The sequence below is a fragment of the Pipistrellus hanaki genome (assembly GCF_964339955.1).
Source record: "Pipistrellus hanaki genome assembly, chromosome: X".
Taxonomy (NCBI): Eukaryota; Metazoa; Chordata; class Mammalia; order Chiroptera; family Vespertilionidae; genus Pipistrellus; species Pipistrellus hanaki.
In genome coordinates, this window is record NC_140524.1 from 26451738 (window position 1) to 26472261 (window position 20524).

At 42.2% G+C, this 20524-nt stretch overlaps 2 protein-coding genes across 2 annotated transcripts; both read right to left on the bottom strand.

Moving 5' to 3' along the window:
* Positions 1–2810: 2810 nt before the first annotated feature.
* On the bottom strand, positions 2811–4372 carry LOC311615021 (small ribosomal subunit protein uS2-like). The gene has a single exon (XM_084870165.1). It carries the CDS (start codon positions 3794–3796, stop codon positions 2978–2980), a length of 819 nt encoding a protein of 272 aa, XP_084726291.1. The 5' UTR covers positions 3797–4372; the 3' UTR covers positions 2811–2977.
* A 3455-nt stretch (positions 4373–7827) lies between these two features.
* Positions 7828–19723, bottom strand: RBMX2 (RNA binding motif protein X-linked 2; the record flags this gene model as incomplete). The annotated part of the gene is given in 8 exon segments (XM_084870164.1): positions 7828–7921; positions 7923–8368; positions 9359–9536; positions 11457–11586; positions 17799–17850; positions 19346–19461; positions 19658–19677; positions 19679–19723. Coding segments are annotated over 8 exon segments (1032 nt in total). The 3' UTR covers positions 7828–7876.
* Between the last annotated feature and the right edge of the window lie 801 nt (positions 19724–20524).

Below are 20524 nucleotides of genomic sequence, written 5' to 3' on the forward strand. Positions count from 1 at the left end.
GGAACACCCATATGATTGTCAGCTGATTTCTCAACAGAAACTATGCAGGCCAGACGGGAATGGCAAGAAATATTCAAAGTGATGAATAGCAAGAAACTACAACCAAGATTATTCTACACAACAAAGCTATCATTCAGAATTGAAGGTCAGATAAAGAGCTTCACAGATAAGAAAAAGCTAAATGAGTTTATCACCACCAAACCAGAATTATATGAAATGCTGAAAAGTATTCTTTAAGAAGAGGAAAAAGAAGAAAAAGATAAAGATAAAAATTATGGCTGAAACTGGTTTGGCTCAGTGGTAGAGCGTCGGTCTGTGGACTGAAAGGTCCCAGGTTCGATTCCAGTCAAGGGCATATACATTGGTTGCGGGCACATCCCCGGTAGGGGGTGTGCAAGAGGCGGCTGGTCAATGTTTCTCTCTCATCGACATTTCTAACTCTCTATCTCTCTCCCTTCCTCTCTGTAAAAAAATCAATAAAATATATATTTTAAAAATTATGAATAAAAAATACATATCTATCAACAAGTGAATCTAAAAACCAAGGAAATGAAAAATCTGATGAACAGTATTAACTGGTGAATATAATAGAATCAGAGGCATAGAAAGAGAGTGGACTGACAATTCTCAGGGGAAAAAGGGAGTGGGGGGTGCAGAAAGAGACTAGACAAAAATCGTACACCTATGGATGAGGACAGTGGCGGGGGAAGAGGGGGTAAGGGCAGAGGGTGAGGTGGGAACTGGGTGGAGGGGAGCTTAGGAGGGAGGAAAAAATGTAATAATCTGAACAATAAAGATTCATTTAAAAAAAAAAAAAAAGTATACCCTGAAGAGCTGCAAGAATTAGCTGGCAGGTATTGACAGGAGCCAAGGAAACTGGGTTTGGATTTTGAGGGTGCTATATCAAGAGGGCCAAGAAAGAGAGAATTCATAGACTTAGGAGCACTTTCTCCGAACAGAGGATTAATGCCCTAGCAACAACCAGAGGGGATGAGAAATATCTTCTAATGTGGCTTTTAAAGGCCCAGAGAAAATCATGGCCACCACTGAACAAAGTAGAAATACCTGAGTTTTCCTTACAACTAGCCAAAAAAGAAAAAGGGAATGAAAGGCAGAAGGAAGAGGGCATGGTAGAGCGGATATGAGGTTGAAAAGCACACCAGAGGATCCTGTTCCACAGGAGGGCCCAGAGGACACACTATTCACCAACTCCATCAGGAAGGTACTAGGAAAGAGACACCAGCATCACTACATCCAGAGGTGGTCTCCTCTGCAAGCTAGAGATGGCAGTAAGAGACCATCACAAAGATGGGATCCCAAAGTAATAGACACTAGGTAGAAGTGCTCATTCACCAGAAGCCAGGCGACCACAAATACCAAAATGAACCATGTCTGAAGGACATCCAAGGGGGTTTTACCCACAGAGAGTTGTGGAGATGGCAAGTGGGCCATGGTATCCTTCGGAACAATACAGACATAGAACCAACAAGCTGAAAAAGACATGAGTAGAGGAGCAAGGGGTAGAGGAAGGTCAATAAAAGGCCTAATTCCTTGCTCAAAATTCAGGCTTCAGCCCATTTTCAGATCTGGAAGAGATAGCTGGTTCCCTAGAAGGAAGGGCAATGAAGTAGGTGATGATTTCCCTAGCACTTCTCCCAAAGGGACCTATAGCCACTCACTTCACTATATATACACTGGAGAAAGAACAGCCAGACATTTGAGGCATACTGGACTCAAAATCAAAGTTGACATTGATACCAGAGACCCAAAGTATCATCACGGTCCTTGTTAGACTAGGGGCTTTGAGGGCTGAGTAATAACTGAAGTGCTGGCTAAAATAGGACTCACAGTGGCCCTGCAGGCATAACCAGTGCTATTTCCCAGTCCTGAAGTGTGTAACTGGAATTGAGCTGATGGTTGAGAGTAACTACTAAGTGGGTTCTTTTTAAAAATATATATATATTTTATGGATTGTTTACAGAGAGAAAGGAAGAAGGATAGTTAGAAACATCAACGGGAGAGAAACATCAATCAGCTGCACCCTGTACACCTCTCACAGGGGATGTGCCCACAACCAAGGTGCATGCCCTTGATTGGAATCAAACCCAGGACCTTTCCGTCCACAGGCCGACACTCTATCCACTGAGCCAAAACAGTTAGGGCACCAAATAGGTTCTTGGCTTATAGCAGGGGTGGGAAAAATCTAGCCTCTGAGCCATATAAGGCCCATGAAATAATTTGGTCTGGCCCTGCCAAGGCATTAGTGGTGAGTTAATTAAATGTTTGACCAAATATAGCAGGATAATTTTTAGCCTGATAATTTTGCATGGACTTCAAATGACGTTAAGTATCGAAATGGCCCTTGGCAGAAATAAAGTTTCCTCACCCTTAGCCTATAGGTTAAGAGCTGTCACAATGAGGAAAGCCAAGTGGAAACCTCTAACATTGCCCCCCTATCACCATCAATGAGAGTAAATTGTGATGGTTACTTTCTGGTGTCAAGTTGGGTTAGGCCAGTGGTCGGCAAACCTAGGTTCGAGAGCCACATGTGGCTCTTTGGCCCTGAGTGTGGCTGGGCGTTAGAACCACTTCTTCAAAATAGACTCACCCAGGCTGAAAACTGACTTCTGCACATGGGCCACAAAGTTTCAATCGCATGTTCACACGTGTTCGCCCGCATGTGCTATTTTGTGGAAGAGCCACACTCAAGGAGCCAAAGAGCTGCATGTGGCTCGCGAGCCTAGGTTTGCCGACCACTGACTTAGGATATAGCATCCAATTAGTCAAACACTAACTCAGGTGTTGCTGTAAAGGTATTTTGTAGATTAATATCTACAATCAGTTGATTTTATTTATTTATTTTTAGAAACTATTTTCCATCAACCTTATTTCTGTTCTGTTAAGAATTTGTGGAAGAACAGCTTAGGACCACTCAGTGGTTGTTTTTACCCATTCAGTGGGGGCTGCAGACCACTCCTCAGTGGCAGGCTGAGTACTTGTCTTCAGTAGGAAACTGCTGAATGGGCACAGAGGGCACCTGCATGCCTTCAGACCAGTCTGCGACCTCAGGCTGTGCAGCAGTAAACTCAGGAGCAGGAGCGGTCCATTCACCCTGAGATTCCTCCTTGGTCACAGCCTTTTCAGCAGCGGCCTGCTCTTCCTTTTCAATCTCCTCAGGATCTCTGTAGAAGAATAGATCAGGCATGACTTCCCACGGGTGTTCCCAGGAGATGGTGCCACGCATGCGCAGCACTTCCCGGGCCAGCAGCCACCACATCAGACCCACTGAGTGAGCCCCCTTGTTGTTGCAAGGGATGGCAATGTCCACGTAGCGCAGAGGAGAGTCTGTGTTACACAGAGCGGTGTTGGGCAGGTTAACATAAGACACCTCTGTGAGAGGCTGGTGGGCAGCCCTGGGGTCAGTCACCACCAGAAGTCTTGGTTCCCGGAAGGCCGCCTGGATCTGGTTGGTGAAGGTTCCAGGAGTGAAGTGGTCGGCAAAAGGAGTGGCTCCAGTGGCAGCAGCAGACTTCAGCACAGCTCGCTGGCCAGTATTCCTGGATGCTATCACACTGACGTCAGCTGGGTTTTCAATGGCAACAATGGCGTGAGCTGCCAGCAGAAGCTTCTCCCAGGTTCTCTTCAGATTGATGATGTAGATGCCATCGCTTTTCCTTTTGTAGATGTACTGCTCCATTTGGAAGTCAAGGTTGGTGCCACCTAAGTGGGTTCCTGCTGCAAGGAATTTGAGGACATCCTCCTCCTTCATTTGCAGGACATCAAGCGCTCCGGACATTGTGAAGTTTCCCTTTAAGTTACGTGGGAACCGAGAACAACACCGTATGGAGCCCTCCCTGTGTAGCGCGGAAAGCTACAATCAGTTGATTTTAAGTAAAGGAGATTAGCCTGGATAATTTGGGTGGGCCTCATCCAATCAAAGGCCTTAAGAGCACAATTAAGATTTCCTTGCAGAAATTCTGCTTATAGATTGCAGTATCAGCTCCTGCCCAAGTTTCCAGCCTGCCAGCCTGCCAGCCTGCCTTATAAATACCAGATTTGCCTCACTAACCCCCACAATTGCATAAGATCTATTCTTTGCTATATATAAGTAATATCCCAGGGGATATGGAGCAGATCAGTGCCACTATTAAAAACTTATTTGGGAGTTCCTATATGACCAGATTAAGGAGAGATCAGCTTCAGCTCAGTTTACAGATGGGTCAGTTCAGTTTGTGAGTGAAAAATGAAGAAGGATAGCATCTGCATTATAGCCACATTCAGGGGTGAAGAAAAATTGAACAGAAACACAAGCAGTGCATTTGACTTGGTTTGGAAGTGGTCTATGTGAGACTATTGCATATATAGATTCCTGGGCAGTAGTGAATGGTCTGGCAGTCTAGTCTGAAAGGAAAAAGGCTGGAAGATTAGAGACAAGGAGGTCTGCTGAGAACCGGCGGCATCGCCTGCGGATAGCCGGCTAAACGCGTGCAGGGTGGGCAGAAAACAAGGCGGCGACTATGCTGCCTTCTCCGTGAGGAGCGCCTGGAGAGGCCCCAGAAAGCGCAGAGGAGCTGCGAGATGGGGTCAGTGGCCTCGGGTGCCCACCGGGCCATGGTGGCTGCGGGGCGGTGGTTGGCACGGCAGCGCTGCGGCCCAGAGACGTGCAGGGCCGGGACTGTCGAGGCGCTGACGCCCCTGGGGCCCAGCAGCAGCGATGAAGAGGAGCTGCTTTGGCTATCGACCTCAGTGCCCCCTGCCAGACCTCAGCGGCCCCCACAGGCTGCCCGCAGGGAGGATGGGAGGGGGGGGAATGGGGCTCAGCGGGCGGCTGAGCTGCCCTAGCTCCTGCCCCCAGGCCAGGGAGCACCGCCCCGGGAGGCAGCGACTAGAGCAGCTGACCCACCGACCGGGTCCAATGGGCCTGAGGTCAAGGAGCAGAGAGGAAGGGAGAAGGATAGAGTCAGAAGCATCCATGAGAGAGAAACTAGATCAGCTGCCTCCTGCACACCCCCTACTGGGGATGTGCCCTCAACCAAGGTACATGCCCTTGACCATAATCGAACTTGGGGCCCTTGAGTCCGCAGACTGACGCTCTACCCACTGAGCCAAACCGGTCAGGGTTGAAAAAAAATGTTTTTATTGATTTTTTAGAGAGTGAGGAAGGGAGAGGGACAGAGAGATAGAAACATCGGTGATGAGAGAGAATCATTGATTGGCTGCCTCCTGCACATGCCTTTTTGGGGATAGAGCCTGCAACCTGAGCATGTGCCTTGAATAGAACTGTGAACCCTAGGTTCATAGGTTGACACTCAACTACTGAGCCATGCTAGCTTGGCTCTTGAACAGTTTTTAAAGTAACATGCTTAGTCATTGTCTTTCCCTCTTTTTAGTCACCTGTTAGTGCCACATATGTTGTTTATTGTAATTCTTCCACATCCTATATAATAAAAGTGTAATATGCTAAAAAAAAAAAAAAAAAAAAAAAAAAAAAAAAAAAGGAGGTCTGCTGTAAAGACTGTGGAATTAACATGTGAGAGCAAAGTGTGAAGATTCCTGCATCACATGATAACACCTACCAGAGAGCATCCACTGGAAGAAGCTCTATGCCACCAAGCAGGCAAAATGATTCAGGCAGGTGAATGGGCCTTCATTAATTGCTACCAAACAATTGGCACGATGGACACACAAGCAAAGTGGTCATATGGCTGATGAAGGTCCTGCTTAACAAGGCTGATCTAGCAGAATTCCTCTGACAAGTAATTTTGGCTCAAGGACACACCACTGGTCTTGCTAAAATGTTTAGAACTCCACAGTAGTATAGGACTTTTCCTACCCAACCTTCTTTCTTTCCTTCCCTCTTCTCCAGAGGTCAGACCTACATCAGTCAGCTTTCCCTGACTCCTCCAGCTCCCTCCTCATTTTCCCTCTTGGGCATTCCCCTCTATGACCCCCCCCCCAAAAAAAAAAACCTCTTACGCATCTAATCTAGTAGCCAACTGACATACCAAGGACCCTAAATTCGTTCATCACTATCAAAGCTCTAGTCTTGTTTTGTAGGGTAGAAAATCTATTTAATAATTCAGCAGGGGTGCTAAAATCCTGTGAACTAGTTCCTACCAATTCATAAATAACTGATTGCTAAAGCAGAAAGACAACTCTCTCAAAATGGGAAAGAACTGCCAAGTTGACCATATAGACATGCAATGAGTGGACAGTGTTCTCATCTCAGCAAGAGCAGCTCCTTGAAAAGCAGACTAAACCTCAAAGTAGCATATGTCTGGAACATGGAAAGGGAGAAGTACCATATGATTTCACTTATACGTGGAATCTAATGAACAAAATAAACAAAGTGGAGACAGACTCATAGATACAGAAAAGACTGACAGCTGTCAGTGGGAAAGAGATTGGGAGCTGGGAGAAAAGGGTAAAGGGACTAAGCAAAGAAAAAAAAAGAAAGACTAATGGCCACAGTCAACAGTATGCTGATTGCCAGAGGGAAGTGGGGATCAGGGGAGGTAGAAAATAAAGGGGGATAAATGGTGATGGAAGTAGACTTGACTTGGGGTGGTAAACACACCATGCAATATACCATTAAGATACTGTAGAATTGTATACCTAAAACCTGTTTAATTTCATTAATTAATGTCACCCCAATAAATTCAATAGTTTTTAAAAAGAATGGACCTGGCTAACCAACCCAATGTCCACCTACTGAGCAAAGAGATAAACACAATGGGATCCTATTAAGTCATAAGAAGGAATTAAGTACTTCTCTGCTATATCATGGAAGAACCTTGAAAACATACTAATTATAACCAAACACAAAAGGCCACATGTTGTATGACTCAATTGATATGAAATGTCCAGAATAGGTAAAGTCATAGAAATGGAAAGCACACTGGTGGATGCCAGGGACAAGGAGGAGGAAATGGGAAATAACTGCTTAATGGGTACTGGGTTTCACGGTAGGGTGATGAAAATGTATTGGGACTAGATAATACTGTGAATGTGCCACAGTGTTCTCTTTAAAATGGTTACTTTTTAAAAAATGGTTACTTCTATTGAGGTTACATGAATTTCACCTCAATAAAAATAAATTGAAAAAAAAAATGTGGAGACATTTGTCAATCAAAAAGATGTTTAAATTTTCAAAATCAGGAAGGAGTGGGGCAGAAGCAAGCTGATGTTATGAATCATTATCACATTCACATCAAGCTGTCCAGACCTAGTTAAGCCATACTTCTCTACTCTATGGGTCTACCTGCCAACTGGAAAGGTCACTGCAAGAGATCTAAATTTCTATCACAAAGACTAGAATTCTAGAATTCCCTGGTATTTCCTCTTTCCTGGACATTTTTTTTCCTGGACATTTCATTAATTGGAGTCATAAAGTCAAGGGCCATGCTTATAAACCCAATTTTAGGATACATACTCTGATAAACACCAAACATATTCTCAGGGACAATGAATTTTGCTCAAAACTCTAGCACAGCCCGGCCAATATGGCTCAGTAGTTGAGTATTGACCTGTAAACCAAGAGATCACAGTTCAATTCCTGGTCAAGGCACATACCCTGGTTGCAGGCTTAATCCCTAATGTGGGGCGTGCAGGAGGCAGCCAATCAATAATTCTCTCTCATCATTGATGTTTTTGTCTATTTCCCCCTTTCCTCTCTGAAATCAATAAAAATGTATTTTTAAAAGTGTTTTAAATCAAACAAACTCCAGGACATGTGGCTGTTGAAACTACTGCACCATCAATAACTCTAATATTTTAGGGATTAAAGAACGCAACCTCAGAGATTTTACATATAGAAACAATAAAGCATTATTGAATTTGACTATATTTTTAATTCCACTGAGTAGCTTCTTCAGCTTCAGTGATTCCTGCGGTCACTGGGATTTGAGGGGTCAAGGTCTCGGAGAATGCCGGGCCTTTTTAGGCCTATGGGATTTATCTCGGCTCCTACTTCTACTTCTACGGCCATGTCCCTCAGCATGCCCCTCATGTGTGTCTGAGCTTCGACCTCTGTCCCTGTTTTTTTCTTCTCTTTCTTCCCTCCTGCTTGAGGACTTGTGCTCGTGCTTGGACTTCTCCCTCTTCAGCTCCCGCTCATGGTCCTCTGCTCTCCCGTGGCAGGTTGTCTTGACCTCAGGGGAACTGGGGCGGTGCTTCCGCACCTCCCTAGACTCTGGCTTCTGACCCCTCTCTGAGTTCTTGCTGCTGTGCTTTTTAGAGCCAGGGACATCCTTTTCCTTTATCATCTTGCTTCTAGGAGCTGAAGAGGAGGCTGGCTGCTCTGCCAGTTCCTCCTGATCAGTCTTGTCTTTGTCTTTGTCTTTCTTTCTTTTCTTTTTTTCCTTTTTGTCTAGAGGGGAAAAAAGAGGTACAATCAATAAGAAAAGGGAAATTGCCTGGCCAACATGGCTCAGTGACCTATGAACCAGGAGGTCACAGTTCGATTCCAGGTCAGGGCACATGCCCAGGTTGCAGGCTTGACCCCCGGTAGGGGGCATGCGTGCAGGAGGCAGCCGATCAATGGTTCTCTTTCATCATTTATGTTTCTATCTTAATAGAAACTCTCCCTTCCCCTCTGAAATCAATAAAAATATTTTTTAATAAAGAAAGAAAAGGGAATTGGAGGAGATGAGGGATATGCAAAAGGAAAGCATCCTTGGCAGTAGCATCAAGCAATCAGTCTATCCTTCCAGAAAAGTGCCTCTGGGAAGCCAAGTTGGATCTGTCACCCTTGATATGTCAAGTCACTGTATAAGGCAATTCCCACCCTTAATTACCTCCTTAAAGATCCAAATACAGCCAAAACCGGTTTGGTTCAGTGGTAGAGCGTCGGTCTGTGGACTGAAAGGTCCCGGGTTCAATTCCGGTCAAGGGCATGTACATTGGTTGCGGGCACATCCCCGGTAGGGGGTGTGCAAGAGGCAGCTGGTCGATGTTTCTCTCTCATTGACGTTTCTAGCTCTCTATCCCTCTCTCCTCCTCTCTGTAAAAAATCAATAAAATATATTTAAAAAATAAATAAATAAATCCTACTGTGGATCAGGGTAGGGTCATGTTTACTCTGTTCAAAGGAAAATTCTTTTTAAAAAAAGATCCAAATACAGTCATTTTCTGAGGTACTAGCAGTTAGGACTTCAACATACGCATTTTCAAGGTACACAGTGCAACCCATAACACTAGCCTTCTGATGATACCATCTCTCCTTTCCCAATTAAAATAAGGTTCCCCACACCTCCTCCACCCCTCCACATATAAGAATTGATTATCAAGTCGCAGTGAATGCTAGTCAGATCAAACACTAACACTACCCAGAATCTTCTCTTAGGTCTTAACGCTTTACCTTTTTTGTGCTTTTTGGTGGGTTTGTCCTCTTCAGAGCCCTCAGATGAATTTGAAGAGGGGGTGTGAGCCCCACAGCCCTTCTCCTGGAGCTCTTTGGTCACACTATCCATTTCTTCTGATTCCTTAGGAGTCCGATAGTTAGACACATGATCCACTCGGATAGTTCTTCCTTTAATCTAAGATAGACAGGCAATGCATCAGCAAAGACCTCACTCCTACCAAACTATTTGAACCCAGCTGCAGAGAACCATGGTTTGAACTAAACCCACTACCTTCCTGCTAATTCTATTTCTGGAAAAATCTCTAAACAGACCTGCCCAACTGGTGTCATGCACATATACCTAGATATTAATTCCCTCAGCTCTCAGGACAGCCAGTGGGGCCCGGGGCAGCTGGAGCCCATGGGGCAATTGTATTAGGTAGCCTCCTCAGCTTACCCCAGGGGGCCATACAAATATCTTAATGTTTTACATGTGCTGTGAAGTGAAAAAGGCTGGGAAGCTCTGCCAACAAAGCAGCAGAGAAAAATGCATAACTTATATGCACAAACAGTGAATTACCTTCAATCTGTAACAATAATTTATAGTGTAATATACCATGGCAGCTAGAAGAAATTCCTGTAATTGAGCCCAGGGCTACAGCTGCTTCCTCGACACAGCAATTAGAATGAGGCAAAGGCAGACCAACAGTTGGGAGGGGAAGAGAAATCTAGTAAGATCACTGTGTTGTTTTACTTTGTTGTTGTTTTCTAGCTCTATTCAACCACTTGGTTACTTCATCCAGTCCTGAAAAGACCACTGTCGTTTTTCTTAAGCCCTCACACTTTGTCCCACCCCACCCTACCAGAACAACTGGCTCACATTAATACTTTCACTTAAATCGCTCTCCCGGTGAGCAACAAAAACATTAACCCCTCGCTTAAAACAAAAACATTCAGGCAGATACACACTTATTCTATAGGCAAAACCATCTGAAATTTGAAAAATGTCTGGCTTTTATAATTCTAATACAAAAGCAGATTTTTATTCTTATCTTTGGCCTAATCAGCTTCTGTCATCTATCCTGTTCCCCATTTCAAAACATCTTTGAAAACCTTTCTTTCATAGTGACCCCCTTGGACTGCTGGCTCTCTTAAAAATCAAGTGTGGAGCCGAAACCAGTCTGGCCCAATGGATAGAGCATTGGCCTGTGGACTGAAAGGTCCAAGGTTCAATTCTGGTCAAGGGCATGTACCTTGGTTGCGGGCACATCCCCAGTAGGGGGTGTGCAAGAGGCAGCTGATTGATGATTCTCTCTCATCGATGTTTCTAACTCTCTATCCCTCTCTCTCTTCCTCTCTGTAAAAAATCAATAAAATATATATTTTTTAAAAATCAAGCATGGAACCTTGTTCCACCCTGTCCTATAGTCGCCAACTGTTCAATTCTGGTGCAATCAGGGAAAACTCTCCAAGTCAAGTGTCAACTCCCAGCCTGCGACAATGCTCATTCAACTGCAATGCTTTTCCTAAATGAGCGTAGGGACCATGTGAAGCATAGGGGTTGGTACTATTAGGGGAAACGAGGACAGAAAACTTCAGAATGATTTCTGTAGAATTTGTCATTAGATTTTACCTAGAGAATATCCAGGGCCCAGTATTGATTGCTAAGTCAGTAGAGGCATATGACAGCTATGTCCTAGGTCATGCAGCCAAGATAGAGCACCAAATCCCCTGTCACAGGACAGCACGGAAGAGCAGTGTTTGCTAATCTTTGTTTTCCAACACACCTGAGATAAGAGTGGAGTGTGAGGAGGAAAAGGTGAAAAATAGAGGCTTGGGGTATGTGTGTGTGTGGGGGGGGGAGGCATGGTATCTATGGTCCTAGAGAGATAAGTTGGTATGAGATGGGAAAAGGGAATAGGATAGAAGTATCATGAGCCAATGGAATTATTTCCTGGGATCATTTGTTGATCAGTATGTCCCCATACCTCTACAACCCTCACAAAATACTCAGCTGACCAGACTGTCCTTGAGCCTGTGGAGATCAGGTGGGTAATGAAATCAAACCCCTACATGGTAAAAGTCCAGGCAAATCCTGCTTAGTAAGCACACTCACTTTTATCCCGTTAAAATTGTCAACAGCCAGAATTGTGCTCCTCTGGTCTTCATAGCAGAGGAAACAGAATCCTTTGGATTTCCCAGTCTTCTTGTCCCGCACCAGATTAATGTTAACGATCTCCCCATATCTATTTATTTTATAAAAGAGTAAAACATTATTGATTTAAAATGCAAACATTTTCAGATTGGATGACAAAATAAAATTCAAATAATATAATCTATACAGGAAATATATCTAGAACAAGATAACATAGGAAGGTTAAAAATTAAGTTAGACAAGGATATAACAAGAACACCCAACTAAAAAGTGGGTGGTAATATTAAGATTGAAGATGAATTCAAGGCCCCCAAAAAGGTCCTAATACATAATAAAAGTACAAATCATGACATTTTATGCACAAATTGACAAATCAAAACATTTTAATTATGAAACTTAGAAATACAAAGAGAAACATAATTAAAGTTATGAGAGATTTTAACATACCACTTTAAATTTATATAACACAAAGTTAACAAAAAAAGGTCAGGAGAGTTAATGTAACTGATATATAGTTATTTAACATAAATATAAGGAAACAAGCAATTAATAATGTAATAGTTAAATTGCTAACAAATATTAATTAATATCAGACTAGTAGATATAGAGATATATTCAAATCTTATAAAAAGATGATAATTTCTTCTTCAAGAATCCTTGAAACATGTATTAAAATTGATTATAGCAGCCCTCCTTGTTTGGCTCAGTGGATAGAGCGCTGGCCTGCAAACTGAAGGGTCCTGGTTTCGATTCCAATCAAGAGCACATGCCCGGGTTGTGGAATTGATCCCTAGTGTGGGCCCGTGCAGGAGGCAGCTGATCAATAATTCTCTCTCATCATTGATGTTTCTATATTCCTCTCTCCCTTCCTCTCTGAAATCAGAAAAAAAATATATTCTAAAAAATTGACTATAGCATAGGTCTCAAAGTAAACTTAGAACTTGCAACCTACTCTCCTAGCTAATGAATGAAAGAGGAAATGAAACAAAGTAAAGAAAAAATCAATGACAGACTATTTAGAAAATTACAAAAATGAGAATAATATATACTAAAACTTATGGGATGTAGCTAAAACCAAGAAAGCAAATCTAAGAAAAGCAGATGAGAGTTAATAAAATCTACCCTACTCCTTATCCAAAGGTAAATTCCAAATAAGTTAAAGCATCATAAATTAAAAAAAAACAGCAATAAAATTAAAATGGGAATTAATAGATACAGTATATAACATGATCAAGTACATACACCTAGGCCCGGAATCTAGCATCTTACTTAACAGAAATTACCAGAGCCCTGGCCAGTATGACTCAGTTGGTTGAGCATTGTCCCTGCACCAGAAGGTCACTGGTTTGATTCCCGGTCAGGGTACATGTTGAGGTTGTGGGCTCAAACTCCAATAGAAAGCATGCAGAAGGCAGCTGGTTGATGTTTCCCTTTCACATTTTCCTCTCTCCCTCTCCTTTCCTCTCTCTCTAAAATCAATAAAACCTCTTTTAAAAAAATTAAACTAGAATTTAAAAAAGAAATTAAAAGAGATGATCTAACTAAGATCAGGAATTATTTAACACTATTTAACATTGTAGATATTGGCCAAGAAATTAGCAGAAAACATTTAAGAAATGAAAAAAGAAGTAAAACTGTCTCTGTTTTAAGATTATATATATTAACTAGTGGCCCGATGCATGAAGATTCATGCAAGCAATGGCCTTCCTTCCCCTGGCTGCTAGCACCACCTTTGCTCCAGCCCAGAGCCGCATTTCCACCTTCCCATGCTGCCCAGAGGCCCAGAGCTGCTGGGGCTGTCAGTGCCTGCATATGCAAATTAGCCTTCCATCTTTGTTGGGTTAATTTGCATACTCACTCCTGATTGGCTGGCAGGCATCACAAAGGTATGGTCAATCTGCATCTTTCTCTTTTAATAGTGTAGATATATACAGAAAACCCAACAGAAGCAATGATAAACAATGATAAAAACAAACAGCATAACAATTCAGAAAGGTGACAGGATATTAAGTTAACAAAAATAACTTATTCTTTTACATACAAGCAACATTCAGTTAGAAGATATATATTCAATGTATAAAGCCTTTATAAAGAAAACTTTTTAAAACTTCTGAAAGATACAAATATAAATTTAAACAAATATAAAGCCATCCCTTGTTCTTTGATAGAATGAGTCAACATCATAAAGATATCAAAATCTTCCACAAAGTTAATACTAAAATCTAATGTAATCCCAATTTAAAATACAAGTTGTGTGTTGTTTCCTCTGGAGCTAGATAAGTTGATTCTAAAGTCCTTGTGGAAAAATGAACATAATATCTGGAAAAACTTTAAAAAAGAATAGGTAGAAGTAACTCTCCCAGATATTAAATACACTAAAAAACTTTTATGATGGCACATAAGTAAACAGACAGACCAATAGAACAGAATAGAAAACCAAGAAAGAGACTCATGTGTATATGGAAAAATCCCATATAATAAAAGGCTAATATGCAAATCGACCGAACGGTGGAATGTCTGGTCTCTATGATGCACAATGACCACCAGGGGGCAGACACTCAACACAGGAGCTTCCCCTTGGTGGTCAGTGTGCTCCCACAGGGGGAAGCGCCGCTCAGCCAGAAGCCAGGCTCTGGGCTGGCGAGTGCAGCAGTGGTGGCAGGAGCCTCTCCTGACTCCATGGCAGTGCTAAGGATATCCCACTGCTGGCTTAGGTCTACTCCCTGTCAGTTGCACATACCCCAAAGGCTCTCAGACTGCGAGAGGGTGCAGGTTGGACTGAGGGACGCCCCTCCCCCGAGTGCTTGAATTTCGTGCACCAGGCCTCTAGTCATATATAAGGGCAACATCCCACTTTGCTGGGGAACAAATGGGCATTTTTATTAATGTTGTTGGGACAACTAGATAGCCACTTGAAAAAAAAACATGAAATTGGATCCTTATCTCACACTATATACCAGATTATAGATGGATCAAAGATTTCAATGCATAAAATTGAAACTGCACAAGTACTAGACGAGAACACAGATGGCTGGGTAGGGAGAAATACTTTCTAATTATGACTCATAATCCAGAAGCAATAGAAAAAAAGACTGATAAATTTGGCCACATAGAGTACTAGATGGGGAGACTATAAAGTGACAGTATGAGGGAGTTTTTGGAACTGTTCTTCATCCAAATTATGGCAGTGATTACACAAATCTATGAATGTATTAAAATTCCTAAAAAGTCAATTTTATCATAAGATAATTTAAACATTATTACAAATGAATGCATAAAAATAATAATCCTGCATAGCATAAAAATCACAATATGTCAAAAGACAAATGACAAACTAGGAGAAAATATTATTTGCAATTTACATTACAGATAAGGACCAGAAAAGTATTTTTTCCCTTTTGCTATAAAGAACATTATCAGGATAACTGGTGAAGCTGAATAAAGTCTTTAGATAATAATATTGTATTGGTATTGATTTCCTGAATTTGATCACTATACTGAGATTAAAGAAGAGAATGTCCTTGGGTTCTGGAAAATACACATTGAAGAATTTTGGAATAAATGGGAATCATGTCTGCAACTGACACTCAAATGGTTAAAAAAAAATATATATATATATATATATATATATATATATATATATATATATGGAGGAAAATAACAATAAAGCAAATATGGTAAAATGCAAATATCTGGGAGCTCTGAATAAAAGGGTTAAAAGTATTCTGTATACTATTTTATAACTTTTAAGTTTGTTTTTTTTGTTTTTTTTTTGTTTTGTTTTTTATATATTTTATTGATTTTTTACAGAGAGGAAAAGAGAGGGATAGAGAGTTAGAAACATCAATGAGAGAGAATCATCGATCAGCTGCCTCTTGCACACCCCCCACTGGGGATGTGCCCGCAACCAAGGTACATGCCCTTGACCGGAATCGAACCTGGGACCTTTCAGTCCGCAGGCCGATGCTCTATCCACTGAGCCAAACCAGTTCCGGCTAACTTTTAAGTTTTAAGCCTGAAATTCTTTCAAAAGAAAAAAAGAACATAGAAGCTGGCTTGAAGGGACTCCTAACAGACCACATTGGAATAATTTGAACATCAGGAAATAATAATGATGGCAATGTAGTATAATACATCAAACTTTAATAAAATAAGTCCATAGTAATACAATATATGACAAAGTGTATAATAAAGAGTTAATATCCTTAATACATGAAGGGCTCTTATAAAATCAGTAAGAAAATGAGAAACAAACCAATAGAAAAAAATAGGCAATGGATATGAACAATTGACAAAAAAACAAAACCAACAATAATGGCTTATAAATCTATGAAAAAATACACTCCTCACTGATAATGAAATAAAGGCAAAGTAAAATAATAATGAGAAGCCATATGGCAAATATTTTTAAGATAATGACTGCTGATTAGGAGTCAGAAAAATGGGCATTCTAGTGAGAGTGGAAATTGCTATAACCTTTTCAGAGAGCAATATCCAATGTTTATAAAACATCTTAAAAATAGCCGAAACCGGTTTGGCTCAGTGGTAGAGCGTCGGTCTGCAGATTGAAAAGTCCCAGGTTCGATTCCGGTCAAGGGCATGTACGTTGGTTGTGGGCACATCCCCAGTAGGGGGTGTGCAAGAGGCAGCTAGTCGATGTTTCTTTCTCATCGACGTTTCTAGCTCTCTCTCTCTCTCCCTTCCTCTCTGTAAAAAATCAATAAAATACATATATTTTTTAAAAATCTTAAAAATACTAACATATGGATACCCATAATTTCACCAAGGAAACCATCAGGAATACATACAAAGATATAGATACCACAATGAAGATAGCAGTATAATTTATAGCAGCAAATACTGGAAATTATGCCCAGCAATTTAAAAAATGATAAAGTACACCCAATTAACAGTTTTCCTTAAAGTACATTCTATTATCTTCTTTATACCTTTTTTTTTTTTTACCAAATGTTCTATAATGACTATACATTACCTTGATAATCAGAAAACAAACTATTTTTTGAAAGCCACTGTTACCAGTGACAAAGGCAATCTTCATGAAGAGCAATGTGTGTAGCCACAGCAGAGAATTGGAATAAATCCACACACTAGCTGATCATCACTCAATGCAAATAAGACAAAAGCAGCTCCTAGATGGAAGGCTGGAGCAGGGAGAGGTACCAGGAAGGGGTAGAATTACAGGCTGTACTTTCTGTGAACTTCCTGATGCTTAGCAGTTGGAAGAAGCAATCTCTATCCCAGCCATGGCCCTCTGCCTATGTGGACTGCCCAGGCCCTCCACCATGGCCCTTTCATATGTATTGCCCAATGTCTTTCCCATGGACTTCTCTGACTGCTGCCCAACCACTAAGCCAGTACCTTCTGCCTATGGGGTGACCTCAGCCATACCCTGCCATGGCAATGTCTCTGCCAGGGTGTGCTGGCTATGTTTGCTTGCTACATCCTGTTTGCCATGGTCCTCTACCTGTACAAGCTATCCAACTTCCCTGCAATAGTCCTCTGCCCCTGATGGCCACATAATCCATGGGCCTTGGACCTCTGTTCCTGTGTGCTGCCAAGGCCCCCTGGCTCTATCTAGTCACTCTGTAGCTCTGGGGTTGTACCCAGCCCCTCTCCTAAATCTGCTGCCACTACCAGTGTGAGCTGCCAAGACCCTCTCCCATCCAGAGCTGCTGTGATCATCTCATAGAATGAAAAAGGTAAGGTTCCCCTATTCATTTGTGTTCCTCGTCAGCCTTTGATTCTCAGCTCTGGGTAAAGAGACATACTCTGCTCACTAACCTTACACTCATCTAGAAACAAAGAAAGCAAACTACTGCCTAAAACTTTTGTGGGTTTTTCCCCCCCACCAATTCTACTGTGCTTTGCCCTAATTCTACAAGGCCACACAAGTGTGGGTCCAGAGGGCCCTGTGATCATGAAATACCCCTAGTTTATAAGAGCCCAAGGATGTGGGCCAACATAGTATCTTCCTGGGAGTTGCAGTGTGTTCCACTGTAGGCCCACACTGAACAATCCTCAGTGAAAAAGCAGGAAAAATAGACCAGAATTCCCAAGACGGCCTCCTAAAACATCCAACTTCTTGGGATTTTCCACACTGGGAGAGTTCTAGAACTATGTCCTGTGATTGACCTAGACTAGAGTAGGAACTCCAGCCCTCACCATGCAGACCAGCCAGTCAACATAGAATGAAAACAAATGGCTCTTGTGATGCCACAAAAATACCTTATGAAAGCAAATTAGTCTGACAACCCAGAAGGCAGGACATGAAAGGAAACTTACTGTGAGAATACACAGATGATATCTCCTTCAGTAAGTTCATAGGGAAGTCCTCCTAGAAGAGATAACGACATTTCAGTTCAACTAACATTTTACCAAATGTCTATTAATACCATGCACTAGGCCAGGCACTGAGGGTACAAAAAAGAGTAAGCCACAAGGTCTGCCATCAGAGAACTCAGTTTAAATATGCAAATATTAACTCTACCTCACATAGACTAAGGATTAGTCAATTGCTAAGCATTTCATAGGAAATAAATTCCCCTGCAAGTTTCCTTCCTTCATCTATAAAGTGGGGATATTAGTACTTACCTCACAGAATTGTTATAAGAATTAAATAAAACAATGAATATAAAGTGCTTAGCATCATGACTGGTGCAATCACCTCTTTGAACAAACTGTCAAATTACTGGATGTGACACAAAGTGAATAGAGAGATGGTAATATGAACATGAACAGAAGGCCAGAACTAATCAGATGAGGAAAATAAATTCTGAAGGAAGGGGATTAGGGTGGGAAGGAATTAGCAGTAATATGGGATAGTGGCTAAGACCATGAGTTCTAGAATCCCATAATTCTGGCTGTTCCACTTACTATGTGACCTTAAAAAGACCATTAACTTCTTAGTGCCTCAGTTTCCTCAGCTGATAATGATCTGAGACAGAAACACAAACACAAGATTTCACTTATATGTGGAATTTAAAAAAATGAAAAAACAAAACAGAAACAGAGTCATAGATACAGAGAAGAGATTATGGCTGCCAGAGGAGAGGGAGGTTAATGGGGGATGGGTGAAAAAGTAAAGGGATTAAGAAGTACAAACTGATAGTTACAAAACTGTCATGGGAATGTGAAATACAGCATAGAAAATATAGCCAAGTCCTAGCTGGTTTTGCTCAGTGGACAGAGCATCGGCCTGGGGACTGAAAGATCCTGGGTTCAACTCCAGTCAAGGGCACATGCCTGGGTTTCAAACTCCGTGCCCAGGTTTCGGGCTGGATCCCCAGTAGAGGGTGTACAGGAAGCAGCCAATCAATAATTCTCATCTTTGATGTTTCTATCTCTCTCTCCCTCTCCCTTCTTCTCTGAAATCAATAAAAATATATTTTTTAAAAAATAGAATATTGTCATAAGGAAGTTTGGTGTCCGATGGGTTTCAGACTTAATGGGGTGATCCTTTTGTAAGTTATTATAAATGTCTAATTACCATGTGTACAACTAAAACTAATACAATATTCTATGGCAACTGTAATTGAAAAATATTATAAATAAAAAAACAACTATACAAATAATGGCAATGGTCACAGAAACAAAGTGACAAGACTCTTAGTACAGTGAAAGGCAGAAAGTGACTATCAGCACTGAGTTGCAGGAGAGCAAACTAGACAGGGGAGAAAATAAATATGGAAAACAGATTTATGGGCGGACAACAGAAAGAAATAAAACTGGGTGATGAATGTCGGGAGGTATGGAGGGAGGAAAAGCTGAAATGTCAGGAAGCAGGGCAGTAGAGACTGAGGAGCACTGCTGGAGAAAGATGGGAACCTCACCCAGGAAGATCCAGGCGCTGTCTTTGTACTCGGAATGCCAGGACACCTTCTCCGCCACCCCAAGCTGGACCTCTCGCTCATTCAGCTCATTTATCAGCTTCACTTTCGTTAAAGGGCTGCCCAGGGGGTGGAAGAGTAGACAAGTTAAGTGCGGGGATGAAGGAGAGCAAAATTAGGGGACTAGTTTTCTGGAATCCCAGCCGCTCCTGCCCCTAGGCCAAGCAGACCACCCCATCGCGGCAGGTCACCCCCACAGCCCGCCCCCAACCGATCCCCATCTCCCCCCTTCTCAGAAAGAAGCTGACGTCTTACTTCATCTCCGCCGGTTTCGCGCTCAATACAGAGGAATCCACTACCAGGAAAGGCTGCAGGGCGCATGTGCGGCTCTGCCACCACCCGCCCCCGAGGACTAGGCGGAGTTCCGCTGCTCCAAACTAGCTCCGCCTCACGGGGCTCAGCGCCTGCGCACTAGTGCAGGAAGTGACAATTCTTTGGATTGGGTTAACCCTTCAGAGGATTTTTTTCTAGTACCTACCCGTGTTTCCCCGAAAATAAGACATCCTCCGAAAATAAGTCCTAGCGCATGGAAAAATAAGACATTCCCTGAAAATAAGACCTAGCGCAACTTTGGGAGAAAAAATTAATATAAGACACTGTCTTATTTTCAGGGAAACAGGGTAGTTTCCTTGGTCTATGAAGTAGCGCAAGGGTGCAAGCCTGGTCTTTTACAAAACCCCCAGTTCCTGGACGGACGACCCTGGCGGTGATTGGGTTAACTAAAAATGTTTGCTGAATGAAGACTTGAAAAGGTGCCAGCTGTAGGGACAGTGGCCCCAGCCTTAGTTAGCTGCAGTGCAAATCCCCACACGGGCCAAGGGCCTGCGCGCGCATGCGTGAGCGCCCACCCACCCACACCTATCAAAGCATCCCTGTTGGGGGGGGGGGGGGGGAGGTTAAGGCAGAAAAATAAAGCAGATATGTTAGAGGGTAAATCTCTTTTGTCCCTCAATTCCAATGCATAGATAACTGACAAATCGGCCTCTATAGGCTTACTTGAATACCCAGTTTTGTGTGAGAGCTGCTATACTCATTCTTTTCCTTAGTCTCTCTCCTACTTAAGCAGAAGGCAGAAGTTAATAGTGTTAAATTAATACCTAACAGTTAAGCAGATAATGCTAG

Excerpts from the sequence above, each read along its gene's own strand:
- LOC311615021 (XM_084870165.1), bottom strand. The coding sequence starts at position 3,796 with ATGTCCGGAGCGCTTGATGTCCTGCAAATGAAGGAGGAGGATGTCCTC.